We start from the raw sequence: 14,234 nt of genomic DNA, 5'->3' as shown, positions 1-14,234 counted from the left end.
TTTCATTTGTTTTTTTCTTTTTCTTTTTCTTTTTAGGGTAGAGGAAAAGCTGTTTCCTCATTTATGTTTCTAGAGTCAGAAATATGAGCGCAGTAGGAATGAGTGAAGTAGGGGGGCACAACCCGGGTCAATTTAGGTAGTTTTTGCCTTTACTGGGGAAAGCAGCGGGGCGGTTGCTAGGCAACTGCATCTCTTGTATGCACGGAGGCCCCCAGACAAGCTGTCTAAGTCATTTCCTGTTTTTGTTTTTGTTTTGTTTGAAGAAGTGGTGGCTTTTCAAAATTAGTGAAAGCTGTTGTCTTTAAAAGAGTACATAATTTTTTTCAGCCAGTTCTGCGCAAACTCTCTGGATGAGGTCGGCTCACGGCGGCTTTTCTTTCCCCTGTTTTCAGGCGCACTGTGGACACCTTTCAGGCCAGGCCCCGCCGCGTTGCCAGGCAGAGCCCGAATCCTCCCGCTCGCGCTCCTGGACCCCGCCCTCCCTACTCCGGGCCGTGGGCCCCGGACCCCTGGCACTGGAGCGTTGTCCGGCCCACCATGGGTTCGGAGATGGAGCCTCTGCTCCGGGCCTGGAGCTATTTTAGGCGCAGGAAGTTCCAGCTCTGCGCCGATCTATGCACGCAGATGCTGGAGAAATCCCCTTATGACCAGGTACCTGCTGACCCTAGGCAGTCGGTGAATTCTCTTGCTATGGCCGTGGGCTCTGGGGGATCCCTGTGTCCCCTGGGGTAGCCCTGGGAGGAGGGCCCTAAGCGAAGTTACCTGTGTGGTCCGCAGAGGCACCCAAAGCAAGACTCTTTGGAGTCCTGGACGGCGGGTCCCTGGCCTTTACATCTCCGGAGATCCTGAGTTCTGTGCCTTGACAGCTCCTGCTGTAAACCACAACACCCCCTTTCCAGAGTTAGTTACATTTAAAGCGACTCTGTTAAGTTTGTGAGAAGCTTTGATAATTCATTGGTCATTCACTGGTCAGACTCCTTACTTCGTTGGTTTCTAAAAAGGAAAGACGTATGCGAACAAAGATCTGAGACGCTGCCCCCTTTAAACACAGCTATCTTTTGGTTCAGATGAAGCGTGCGATCTTCCTGCCTCAATGTCCGTCCAAGTGTCAAGGAGCTTTTGTTTCTGACTCATGAGTTTGACTTGAGATAAGATACAAGATATATTTATTTCTAAAGAAACTACCTGGGCAGGAGAAACTATACTTGTAGGAGGGAAAGATAGAATCCCTCTAAGAGAAAATGATAGTGTTGATTCAAGGGAAATTTAACAGTCCAGCGTGAGAGTGCACTTGTGTACTCCCCGTTCTTGGGAGGTAGAGGCAAAGTAGTTCAAAGTAATCCTCCGCTAAGTAGAGAGTTCAAGGCTGGCCTGGTGAGGTAAGAACCTGCCTTTAGAAAGGAAGTAACAGTGTAGTCATGTTGTGTATGCTAAACGGAAAGGGTAATAAAAACGGAGAGGTACAACGCCATTGAGCAAATGGCTCCTGGAAGAGGAAGAAAAATGAGAGGTTAGTAGTAGAATCGTGGCAGTTTGGCAGTGCTTCAAGTACATGCAGAGTGCACCTATACAGTTCTGATTCCCCTGTTTTTCCTCTCGTGGCATTGCTAGGGAAAGGTGGGGAGTTAGAAACGCAGGGATCCGAGTGTGAAGGCTGTTTCTGGGCTCTGCTACTCTCTGAGCAAATGGATGGAAGTAACCTAGTGATTGCATCTGGCCTGCCCAACAGTGGTGATGCTAAATGAGCTTCTGGTCTTGGTACTCACCTCATTAAAGGGCTGTGTGTCTGTAAACAAGTCTTTTTCCAAGAGTGTCTCTTGGCCCGTTAGTCCTACAAATGCTGCAAAAGACATTTCTGGCAAAAGTTTGGAAACAATGAGATAATATAAGATCTTGTTACCTTTGTTATGAGGGAAGTTTGTTAAGAAGTTTTGATGTATCAGACATTGTTCTGGGCACAAAGTGTCTCAAGAACTTTCCGTGTTGTTTCCATTGAGTTGGGGTGGTTTCCACAAACAGGATTCCCAAGAGCTGTTGGCTGGAAGTTTCCTCATTAATGCCAGTGAAAGATAGACATGCCCTTCTTAGAGATTTCAGATGTGCCCAAAAGGCCCTGAATAGTTCAGAAGAAAATAAAGCTGATTTTTGCCAAATTTTATTTACTTAGAAATTTATTTATTTAGAAACTTACTTGAGTACTGATTTTTTTTTGTCCTTAGGACAAATGTACTTCTTATTATTTGGAGTAGATATTGTTAGCAAAAGTGTTCTTATTAATGGGTAAGGCCCTATGAGCTTGAGATCATAGTGACATTCAGTACTACACCTGTGAGCTGAAATTTTATTTGTGCTAGATTTTGTGTCAGGACTCTTTGTGTTCATTTCAATGACCATCTATAGACTACTTATGATTTCGCAAGCATAAGTTCTATAAAGTAAATAATTTTCTAATACTTAAAATAACCTTGTAAAGTAGGTAATAAAAACAACAGATTTGGTTTTGAGAATTTTATTGTGCTACCTCATTTAATCCTCAGCTACTTTAGGGCTTGGAATTATTTTTCCCCATCTCATGATCCAGGACACAGAAGTGTGTCCAAAAGTACAAAGCTAGCAAAACAAGCCCTTTAGGTTGCCACTAAACTTTTCCCAGTATATTTTTTCTCACATGCCTTCTCTCTACTCCCAAGATTTTAGCTGGTGTAGGATTTTGACACATCTATGTGGTTGGATTAAAAGCTCTGATTAGTCTTAAGGTAATTTAGCCAAATAATAAAACTTATTTGACCAGAAGGGAAAGGGGAGGACAAATTTCCTCCATTGTTTGACAAAGATACTGTTTGGGAAAACCAACAGCCACAGAAGTGGTGCTTTTATTATGGTCAGGAAAGATTTTTTTTTCCAGGAAAAAAGAGAAAACAAAGTAAGTGCTTTGTTTACAGTCTCATATTTTCAGCTAAAGAAGATAAAGGGTCTTAGTGTGGTCTCTTGTATTGATCTCATTATGTCTTACCCCCAGTCTGAGATTGTTTTGTGAACGTGTGGTTTCATGATGATGATGATGGTGTTGATGATAAAGAAAACAGACATGGGATCCCACTGGAGATGCTGCTGTAGGTGCTGCTGGGTGATTAGCATGGCTAAGATCATCGCGGAGAGAGATCTTATTAGGTTCTAGCTTATTACATCAGTCTATTTTTTGTGGATTTGTGATCAGACTTCATAATGTGATACATAGTTTATACCACAGAGGAGTTGTCCTTTGTAATTTGTTGATATGAGCAAGAGTTATACTCAGTTTGGGTAAATATGTCTTAGTTAGGGATTCCATTGCTGTGATAGAGCACTGTGACCAAAAGCAAACTGGGGAGGGGAGGGGTCTGTTTGGCTCACGTGGGCAGTAACTCCAGGCAGGAACTGAAGCAGAGAGCATGGAGATCGCTGTTTACCGGATTGCTCGTCCTCATGGCTTTTCCAGCCTACTTTCTTAGATTCCCTAGAGTTAGTAGTGCTCACAGTGATCTGGGTCAATCATTAATTATCAGTCATTAATTCTCACCACCTCCCAAAGGAAAAAAAATGACCCAGAGGTTTGCCCACAAGCCACACCTACTCACTCTCTCATGGTTCTCTCAAATGATGCTAGCTATGTCAACCTGACAAAACACTAGCATTTCTTGAACTTCCTCCTTTCAGAATCCTTTTGGTTTATTTTAATTGCCATTCCTGGGCTGATTTTGGTGTGAATGAGTTTCTTTGGAGCAGTTCCCAGACACATAGTGGGACAAAGAAATGCAAATGCTTCTTTTCTATGCCAGTGGGTTCATTTTGGCCCCTGCTTTTCTCTCTCCTCAAATACAGGTAAGAACTTTTGTTTTCAAAAGTAATTTTTTTCACCTTGGATTTCTTTATTTTTATTCCATATAGATGAAGGAACTTTGGTAAAGTGATTTGATATTTCTTACTCGTGTAAGCTGGGCCAGGGAGCATCAAAAGATAACATATGTCTTCATATGTGGACCTATTGGATGAAGCCTGTCTCTATTTCATCTGACTCATTTTTTCTTCTCATAGGTCTAGGAATTGAGCCTAGAACCTTGTGCATGCCAGGCAAATGCTCCACCACTGAGTTGCTTCCTCTCATCTGCTTTCATTGCACATGGGACACCTGTGAAATAGCACCATCAAGAATCCTTAGTGCCTTGCATTTTTAGTAGGACATCAGATTTTATTTATTTTTAATTCTAGCCAAAGTTAGGATAAGTCAGGGCAGTTGGGCTTCCCACAGAAGCATCCAGACCAGGAACAACATGTTTCTTGTTTTATTTGGCTACGGAAGGGCCAAGAGTGGGGTGAATATAAGATATGTGGTTTTGGTAATGGAGAAGCATTCTAAGAGAGCATGGCTTGTGAATTCTTTTCCCCAGAAACAGTATGATTAACAGTGAGAGACAGAAGCCAGGATCCCTGAGCTTGGAGGATAGGAAAGTTGGGTCTCCTAAGAGTAAAGCCAGAGAGATAGTGGGTTCATTTATCATAGTTTTCTCCCATTAGAAAAACAAAAGATGAGCAATTACAGCGAGGAGCCCTGTCTTTTGTTTTAATTGTGACTAAAAATGTGGCAAGAAGTGATTAGATGTGAAAGGAGGAGACACAAAGCCACCTGGCAGAGCAGTGTGACCTAGAGGGAGGGCTGGCTTCCCAGGCTCCTGTTGATCATCCTGATTAGTGGCCTAATCTGATTACTGTTCTTTGTGTTCCATATGTCAGATTAATGGCCTTCAAGACAGTGCTGAATGTAGAGGCCCTCTGTAACGACACGTTCCCTACAGCATGGAACTCGGATAGGCAGTGGGGTTTAAAAGAAGACACTCTGTTCTTGAATAGGGTAGCTTTCTGAAGGCGGAAATATTTGGTGTGTTCACTTTTTCCTCTCCTGCCCTGAGTCTCCCCTTACACAGACAGATATTACAAAGAGGAAGGCAAATGATTGGAAGATGAAAGATAGGAAACAAGTTGTCTTCGGTGAGTGAGTAGTGCAATGATTTGATGGTACAGCTCTCGCTCCCACCCCCGCCCCAGTTTGTCTTTCTGTCCAATTACCTAATTTGTTTCCTCTTTGGGGCCATGGAGGCTTCATCCTTTGGTTTCATCTGTACGTGCCAGACACTTGGTTGCCTGGGTTTCTGTCCTCCCGGATTATACAGATTGCATTGCCACATGGCTGCTTGGTCACTTGACCTCCTAGCCTTTTGAAACCCACCCATCTTTGTTGCCTTACAGGCTTCTCCTTGCTGCTATGACTAAATTCTGAATGACAGTGCTGCAGTTTTAGATCTGGGCAGGCTCATTAGCCGGAGTAAGTGTTGGTGATAATTAGGAAGTTGTGTTCAGAAATATCTGGAGATTCAGTTCCCTGAAGGAATAACAAGGGCGTAAGAGAAACATCCCTCAGGGAGGAAGGAAGAGACTGTGTGTACTTTCCTAGTTGCTGTGACCAAAATACCACTACAAGAAGCCATTTAAAGGAGGAAGTGTTTTTCTTGGTTTACAGTCTTAGGAGATACAGTCCACTGCGGTGGGGAGCGCAGGGTGGCCGGAGCAGAAGGCTAACAAATCACTTTGCTTCTTACTGAGAAAGCTGAAAGTAGTAAATGCTCATTTGCCAACCCGCTTCTTTCTTTGTATTCAGCTCAGGACCCCAGACCGTGGAGTGGTGCCAACAGTATTTAGGATGGGTCTTCCTACCTCTCAATTTACTTAATCTGGAAAATCCCTCATAGACTCGTCCAGAAAATGTGTCTCCTAGGTGCTTCTGTCAAGTTGACCATCACTTTAATCTGTCACAGAGGCAAACTGCTGGAGAAGAATAAGAGTAAGAGCTGATCTCCACGAGGTTTCTAGTTTTTACAGACATAGTTGGAAAATTCCATAGGCAAGAACAATGATAATATGCATATCAAAATCACAAAAAGGGCAGGTAGAACCTGACAAAGCTGTACTCTGGAACAGGTGACCCGACCCAGGGAAGAGCCAGCATCCAAGGGGAAGTAGCTGACATTCCAAACCATTAGATAAAGTTACAAACCATCTCTGAATCCTGGATTCATCCAGTCTCCTCTTCTAATCTCTTTGGTGATAACCAGCTTGGGGCACGTCCAGATTTGTTTGTTAGCAAAGGCAGGGCATGCTGCCTTCTTGCTCAGTGCCTGTCTTCTATAGAAATTTCTATGTGGTCTGTTAGCAGGTAATTTTGTGGGACTGGCTCTGTAAATTTGCCTGTTAGAACAAAGAACAAATTTGCCTGTTGTTGCTGTAAGGCCTCATGGTGTGGGGGAATGGAGCAAGGTCATTCTGTTGCCCTGCAGAAGGCACACTGCTGAGGTGTTTTGGGAATGAATCCCATTTTGAATGGAAGAATCATGTCTTCACAGGTTTCCACAGATATGACAGCGACTTTTCCGAAAGACAAGTGTTCTTGCAGCTCTGCAAAATGGGTTATTTCATGTGGATGTACACACTTCCTGTGGGTCTGTCTATTGGTCTGTCAGCTGTGCATTCCCTGTATTGTCATGTAGGCTTTCTCTTCCCTCCTCTCCTCTGCCTCCCCTCTACCCACCCCAGTTCTTCTTCTCCTCCATTTCTATTCAGAAAAGAGCAGGCCTTCCATAGATATCCACAAAACACAGCATATTAAGTTGCAGTAAAACTAAGTGCCTCCCCTTATATTACAGCTGGGCAAGGCAATATGAAGAATAGAGTCCCAAAATCCATCAGAGTCAAAGACAGCCCCTTCTCCCACTGTTAGGAGTCTCACTAGAAGACCAAGCTAGACAACTGTCACATATAACCAGAGCGCCTAGGTCAGTCCCATGAAGACTTCCTGGTTATTAGTTCAGTCTTTGTGAGCCCCTTTGAGCCCAGGTTAGTTCATTCTGTGGGTTTTCTTGTGAAGACCTTGACCCCTCTGGTTTGTACAATCCTTCCCTATCTCTTCAGCAGGATTCCTTGAGCTGGGCCTAATATTTGGCTTTAGGTCTCTGCATCTGTTTCTATCAGCTGCTGACGAAGCCTCTCTGATGACAATTGGGCTAGGCATCAATACTGTTGGTCTTTCTGGGTCTGGGTTGCCTCCCTCAGGACGATTTTTTCCAAGTTCTGTTCATTTGCCTTCAAATTTCATGATGTCATTGTTTTTAACAGCTGAGTAATAATACTCCATCGTGTAAATGTACCACATTTTCATTATCCATTCTTTGGTTAAGGGGCATCTAGGTTGTTTCTGGGCTCTGGCTATTGTCAATAAAGCTGTTATGAACATAGTTGAGAAAGTATCTTTGTGGTATGATTGAGCATCTTTTGGGTATATGCCCAAGAGTGGTATAGCTGGATCTTGAGGTAGATTGATTTCCAGTTTTCTGAGAAACCACACACTGATTTCCAAAGCATCTGTGCAAGTTTGAACTCACCAGCATGAACTCTCCGTCACTTGTGTTTTTGATCTTACCCATTCTGACAGGTGTAAGATAGAATCTTAGCGTCATTTTTATTTGCATTTCCCTGGGTGCTAAGGACGTTGAGCATTTGTTTAAGTGTTTCTTGACCATTTGAGATTCCTCTGTTGAGAATTCTCTGTTTAGATCTGTACCCCATTTTTTAAATTGGGTTATTTGGTTTTTGATTTCTAGTTTCTTGACCTGATATTTGGCAAAGAAGTCAAAATTATACAATGGGGAAAAAAGTTTCTTCAAATGGTGCTGTTTTAACTGGATGTCAGCATGTAGAAAAATACAAGTAGATCTATATCTATCATCATGCACAAAAACTCAAGTCCAAATGGATCAAAGTCCACAACATAAATTCATATACACTGAACCTGATAGAAGGAAAAGTGGGAAATAGCCTTGGGCACATTGGCATAAGAGACAGCTTCCTGAACAGAACACCTGAATAGCTCAGGTACCAAGTTTGACAATTAATAAATATGACCCCATGAGACTAAAAAGCTTCTGTAGGGCAAAGGACACCATGAATAGGACAAAATGGCAGCCTACAGAATGGGAAAAGAGCTTTGTCACTATCGTATCTGACAGAAGGCTGATTTCCAAAATATATAGAGGAATGAATTTAATCACACAGAAAATATAATTTAGACAGACTCCAAGTTAAAGGCTGCAGTGTTTTCTAATTAAAGTATTGCCCTAATTTTAAATTAAAATAATTTTAAATTAAAATTTAGCCTTAAATTAAAATGTTTAATTGAAATGAAAAATTCTTTTCTCTCATGGTTGTGCTCCTGATGGGCCTTCAAATGACACATGCCTGCCCTTTGTCTGTATCATGTGGTCAGTTTTCCTCCCTTGATATCAAATGACACATGCCTGCCCTTTGTCTGTATCTTGTGGTGGTCAGTTTTCCTCTCTTGATATCATCTCACATACTTAGCATAGGGAATGCTCTCAGCTCAGGGCGTCTAGGCTTAAACACTGCCTCCACACCTTGATCTCACTCGTAGTGAAAATGGTACTATACCTATATGCCAAGGAGTTATGTGAACCCTTGTTGTTTAAGAGATCCAGACAAATCTCCCCCTCCTCGGACTTCCTTCTCATTTCCTATGTTTTCTGCCCTACCTCTTTCCCCTCCACCTGAGTTCTCTGAAATGTGTTCACTCCATAACTACAGCACCTAGCACATTATGTTGTAGTTTATTTAATTTTGCATATTCCCCTGTAGAGTGTTTGCAGCATCTTGGTGGGTGCCAGAACTGCCAGGAACAGGATGCGGAATGAACATGTTCTCTGTCTCACACCCTTTTAGGCCTTGCCTCTGTTTTCCATACACATTTTCACCCACATAACCGGCCCCCTACTCTGTCCTCCCCACCCTCTGGGCCTCTCATTTTCTTCTCTGACATCTTGTTTTCCTGCCTGCTCCTCTCCTGCACAGTTACACATATGTATCTCAAGGGATAGATGGAAAAACAGGATAGAGGGATCGCAAAGACCTTCATCAATAAATAGAACCCAGTGAGGATGAGTTGGTGGCTTCTGTTTGGGACACTGGAGGAATCTAACTCCTGTTGGTAGAATAAGGAACACCAGGCAAAAGCTTTGTTAGAGATTTCTGTTCCTTTAGTTGTTTGCTCTTCCTTTTCAAACATCGTTTGCAATCGCCTTTGATCTTTGTTGTTGATCTTTCCCACTGTCTCAGTGAGGATTTCAGCTGCTGTGGAGACTCCATGACCTCAGCAACTCTTTTAAAGGAAAGCGTTTAACTGGGCGGCTTACAGTTCAGAGGTTCAGTCCATTGTCATCCTGGTGGCATGAAGGCAGACTTAGTGCTGGAGCTCTAGAGTCCTACATCTTGATCGGGAGGCAACAGGAAGCAAACTGGGACACTGAGTGTTATCTTTAGCATATATGAGATCTTAAAGCCCCCTTCCACAGTGACACACTTCCTCCAACAAGTCCACACCTACTCCAGTAATGCCACATCTCCTAATAGTGCTACTCCCTTTGGAGGGTGTTTTCTTTTCAAACCACCTTACCCATTTAATTCTATATTGGTCCTGTCTTACAGATATTCTAAACTTAATTTGGTTTTTCACTTTTTGAGGTACTAGAGATTATGGATCCAGGGTTGCATACTAACATACCTTATACCACTGAGATGTAATCCAGCCTTGCATCTAAACTTTACTTTTTACTTTGGCATGCCTTATTATTTCTGGCTTTTAAGAAAATTTAAATTTTCAATAAGCTGACAAAATGTGCTCTTGGTTCACACACATTTGTATAACTGTGTTAGTTACTCCTCTCTTTGCTGTAGCCAAACATTAACCAGAGCAACTTAAGGAAGGGAGGAGTCTGTTTCGGTGCATGGTGCAGAGGAGCGCAGCCCACTGTAGCAGAGAAGGCAGGGGTTATGCATGGGCTGTGGCGCTAAAGAGGGAGTGGAGAAAGGACAGCCAGTGCTCAGCTGCCTTTCTCCCTTTCCCCTTGCAATCAGCCTTGGACCCCATCCTGCTGGTGGCCATGTCAGAGGAGTAGCAGGTGGCAGTTGACTTCAGGGGATCGGCCTACTAGGAAGCAAAGCACTGATGGGTGAATCTCAGGATAGGCAAGGCCCCCAGGGGCTTTAGCCCCAGAATGTCTCCTGCTACTGCGGTGCCTTTACATGTTTGCCGCTGCCATTTTTCTCTGGTATCTGGCTTGTTGTGAATGAACCTTGATGTAGTCTGATTATCTCATGGAAATATCCCGCTCTACTGGACATTTTTACCTGTGGATTACAAAGATGCTTTCCTCCTAAATTGTATTGTTTAAAGTGTTATCCTCACCCCTGTTAAACAGTGGCTGCAGAGGATAGAAAATAGGAACAAGGAAAATCACACAGCTAGTTTCTCTTGAGGAGCCGTATAGATTATGGTTTGGGTCAACGATTAAGAGAAACAATTGAGTCCCAGAAGCTCTTAGCTCAAGTTCTTTTATTATTTTTTTTATTTTTTATTTTTTATTTTTTTTTGGTTTTTCGAGACAGGGTTTCTCTGTGGCTTTGGAGCCTGTCCTGGAACTAGCTCTGTAGACCAGGCTGGTCTCGAACTTACAGAGATCCGCCTGCCTCTGCCTCCCGAGTGCTGGGATTAAAGGCGTGCGCCACCGTTGCCCGGCTAGCTCAAGTTCTTTTAATCTTAATGTTGAGAGATGTGTTTCATAGCTAAAACAAAGCCTTAAACAATGACTTAAGGTTAGGCTAAGATATTTTTGTTAATGACTTTGAGGTAAAAATAAAATCTTGGAAAGCAATTTGAAGGCATACTTTTAGTAGTTGAGTGAGGACTCATTGAGGTCAAGATACAAGAGCAATGGCAGCCTGACTAAAGCTGGCTGACGTATCTTTCCTGCTAGGATAGGATGATGATTAATTCCTAGTGCCCATTTCTGCCCTCAGCTTCCTGGTATAAAAACTGCTGATGAGTAGATATCCACCCTGGGGATTTAAAATAGAGCTGACTTGATATATATATATTAAAAAAAACTTTTAAAAGAATCTAATGAAAGTTTTTTTTTTTTTATAAGATTACCTTTTGAGTCGGGTGGTGGTGGCACACGCCTTTAATCAAGCACTCGGGATACAGAGACAGATGGATTTCTATGAGTTCGAGGCCAGCCTGGTCTACAAAAGGTAGTTCCAGGACAGGCTCCAAAGCTACAGAAAAACCCTGTCTTGAAAAAAAAAGATTACCTTTTGAGATAACTAATAAAATAATTTATTCTTTCTTTGTAACCATAAAATGCAGCCTGCCAGTAAAAGAACTGGCTGAGAAAAATACCTTGCTTGCTTACACTCTGTTAATCTATAACAAGTTGCTTGGACATGAATATATGTGGGTTCTTGGGACAATTTGTTTTTCATCTGTAGTATGTAAAAGTTTAATCATGTAAGGGATATGGAAGAATGCTGTGTTTTACTTGTATTCATTTGAAATTCACTTGAAATTCACATTGTAATTTTTATACTGTTTGAAAGATTTTGCTGGGGTATATATGCTATAAGGAGGGAAAAAATAAAGAGACGAGAGAAGGAAAACCCCAGTAAAGCTGTAGAAGGAAAGTTAGGAGGAAGACGTCAAGAGAGACAGAAGGAAAACACCAGAAGAATAGAGTGGAACAAGCGACAGAAAGAAGACTAAAACAAAGAACTAAGCTTTGGCCCTTAGAAAAGTCCCCGTGTGTCTGTTTGTCCAGTGGTTTTCCTGCTCTGCAACTCCTCTTCACTTTCTCTGACCTACTGAAAGCTTGCCATTCATCAGCACCCTGGGTGAGGTCCTGCCATGTTGGAGGTGTGTGTGTGTGTGTGTGTGTGTGTGTGTGTGTGTGTTTCCCTTTTCGCCAGCCCCAGAGAGTTAAGTTTTGCCCCCCATCGCACCACCAGCAACCCCAGAATTTTCACTCCCTCAGATAGAAAATTCAAGCTGAGTGATGAATTCGCCGACTCCGTGACTCTCCCTCAAACCCTGAGCTGCTGGATGCTGGTCCTTAAGGCAGTGGTACCATCCCATGATGGTGCTGCCTACATTAGTATGTGTCCTCTCTCCTAGGCTAAATCTTTCTAGAGACATTCTCACAGATTCACCCAAAGGTGTGCTTCCTTAATGCCCTAGGTATTTCTTAGTTCAGTCAAGGTACCCATCTAAATTAGTCAGCACTATGACCTTGAATGGATTACTGTCTTTAAATCTGTTTTCATTCTCTGTTTTGTTATCTCCGGATGATATTTCTCGATTCGTATTCTTGAGTTGTGTAGATTGTTGTTATGACATCCGAATGAGATTGCCACACGTACATAAGAAAGAATAGAAAGGTGTGTTTCCGGGATCTGCCATCTCCTCCCCTCTGTCTCACACTGCTGAAGTATGAGCCGTGCTTAGGAAATTCGTGCTGCTTTTAGATCCTCCTTACATGCACTACATTGTGAACTTGTAGTTGCTCTATGCTCTCCAGCTGCTGTTTTGTGTTTGGTTTATTTAGTACATTGTAAGATCCTCTCTAAATTCAGTCCTTTGGGGTGTTCATTGTCCAGCCTGGCTCAGCCTTTTCCTCTCGTGTCCCTGTCATGAACCATGCTAAAGAATTCATATATCTATCCACAGCTTGCCCTTTGCTTGTGCAGATAATGTATGTAATATATCCACAGTGTTCCTTTCAGATCGTAGCATTAGAGAGAGCAAGGATCTTTCTGTTTCTTAGCATTTTCTCCACTAAAGTGTGGCATAGATGACGTGTTTGGCTGCTGCTGCCTAGACATGGAAGTGTAGATGTCTGTTGTAAGATCTGATTGACGGATGGTTTCCTATTTAAGTTGGAAAGAAAAGATTTAGATGCCACATTTATCAACACCCAGCACTAATATAATATATACTATGTAGTCTTTATAAACATTTCTACAAGAACATTGTAGTTAGAATTAATTTCTTACTATCAGCCACTAATCTTATCATGGTTATATGGAATCAAAGGTTTATATTATCTGGATTTTCCTTCTGTCCCATGAGTGATTAAAGTCTAAATGTCTTGCTTTTGGAGGCAAGAAAATAGTTCCTTGGTATAGTTTAAAATTACTCTAATTTTCATAGTTATTGAGTCATTTTTCATGAATAAAGTTTATTGAAATAATTGTTTTTAAATTATTACTTCTGCTTTCCTTTTGTATTGGCTTTTTAAAGTGTGTGTGTGTATGTGTGTGTGTGTGTGTATGTGTGTGTGTGAAGGAGTAGTTTAGGTGGTAGCAAGAGAACAACTTTTGGGAGTCAATTCTGTTCTTCCATCATGTGGGTTCTGGATTTAAATCAAACTTAGGTCCTCAGGCTCGGTGGCAAATGCCTTTACCCACTGGGCTGTGTCATGGGCCTTTTATTGACTTCTTTAAACAAGTAATTGAGCTACATTTTCTCTTTATTCTGGATAAGCAGAACTTTCTGATAAAAAAAAAAACAGGAATTTTCTGTGTATGTTGTTTTTGAGAGTACTTCTGGAAAAAGATTGCAATTTCTATTTCCAGTCTGGGACATGAGTAAAGAACATGCTCTGTGAGCATGAGGACCTGTGTTCAGATAGTCACCGTGCGCAGAAAGACTTGCAGTGTGTGGAGGTGAGCCCAGCACTGGGGTGGGGAGCAGAGATAGGTGGATCTCAAGGCTTGTTGGTCAGCCACTCTAGCTGACTTACGAGCTCTAAGTTGAGTGAGAGACCTTGTCTCAGAAAAAGTGGATGGAGAGGAAATCAGGAAGATCCCCAAAGTTAGCCTCTCTCCTCTGCATGCATATACTCAGGGCCAAGGAACCCACCTTGTACATACACATGTATACACTACACATGCACACATGCAGTATTTAAACTGTCATTGAATACGTATTCACTAAGATCTTTTGATTTCAGAAATTGCATGTCTTAAAATGTTTACAACCTTTCATGCTTTCCAGGAACCAGCTCCCGATTTGCCAGTGTCTCAGGTAAAGGTTTAGCTGCAAACATTAAAGAATAGCTTAGTTGCTGTTGCTTATTTGCTACTGAAGATTAAAAAATGCTCTGTGTATCTGCTCATAGTATTAGAAACTTAGCTGCGTCTACCAGCTGTTCTGTTCTTTAGTGCATAAATAAACTTTCATTTTTCTAAAGCTTTTATTTAATAGCCTTGTAGAACCAATGTGACCTGCTTATTAAGATGTGGGG

The 14,234-nt window shown here is 42.1% G+C and overlaps 1 protein-coding gene across 1 annotated transcript in view; it reads left to right on the top strand.

Moving 5' to 3' along the window:
* Positions 1-398: 398 nt before the first annotated feature.
* Ttc8 (tetratricopeptide repeat domain 8) overlaps positions 399-14,234 on the top strand; it is a 51,617-nt gene continuing 37,781 nt past the window's right edge. Inside the window, exon 1 of the mRNA XM_075947945.1 lies at positions 399-651. Coding sequence (XP_075804060.1) covers positions 538-651 — 114 coding nt within the window. The 5' untranslated portion in view covers positions 399-537. The remainder of the gene's footprint in view (positions 652-14,234) is intronic.

Source organism: Microtus pennsylvanicus, chromosome 14 (genome assembly GCF_037038515.1).
Source record: "Microtus pennsylvanicus isolate mMicPen1 chromosome 14, mMicPen1.hap1, whole genome shotgun sequence".
NCBI classification, from domain to species: Eukaryota; Metazoa; Chordata; class Mammalia; order Rodentia; family Cricetidae; genus Microtus; species Microtus pennsylvanicus.
This window is presented reverse-complemented; position numbering and strand designations above follow the sequence as displayed.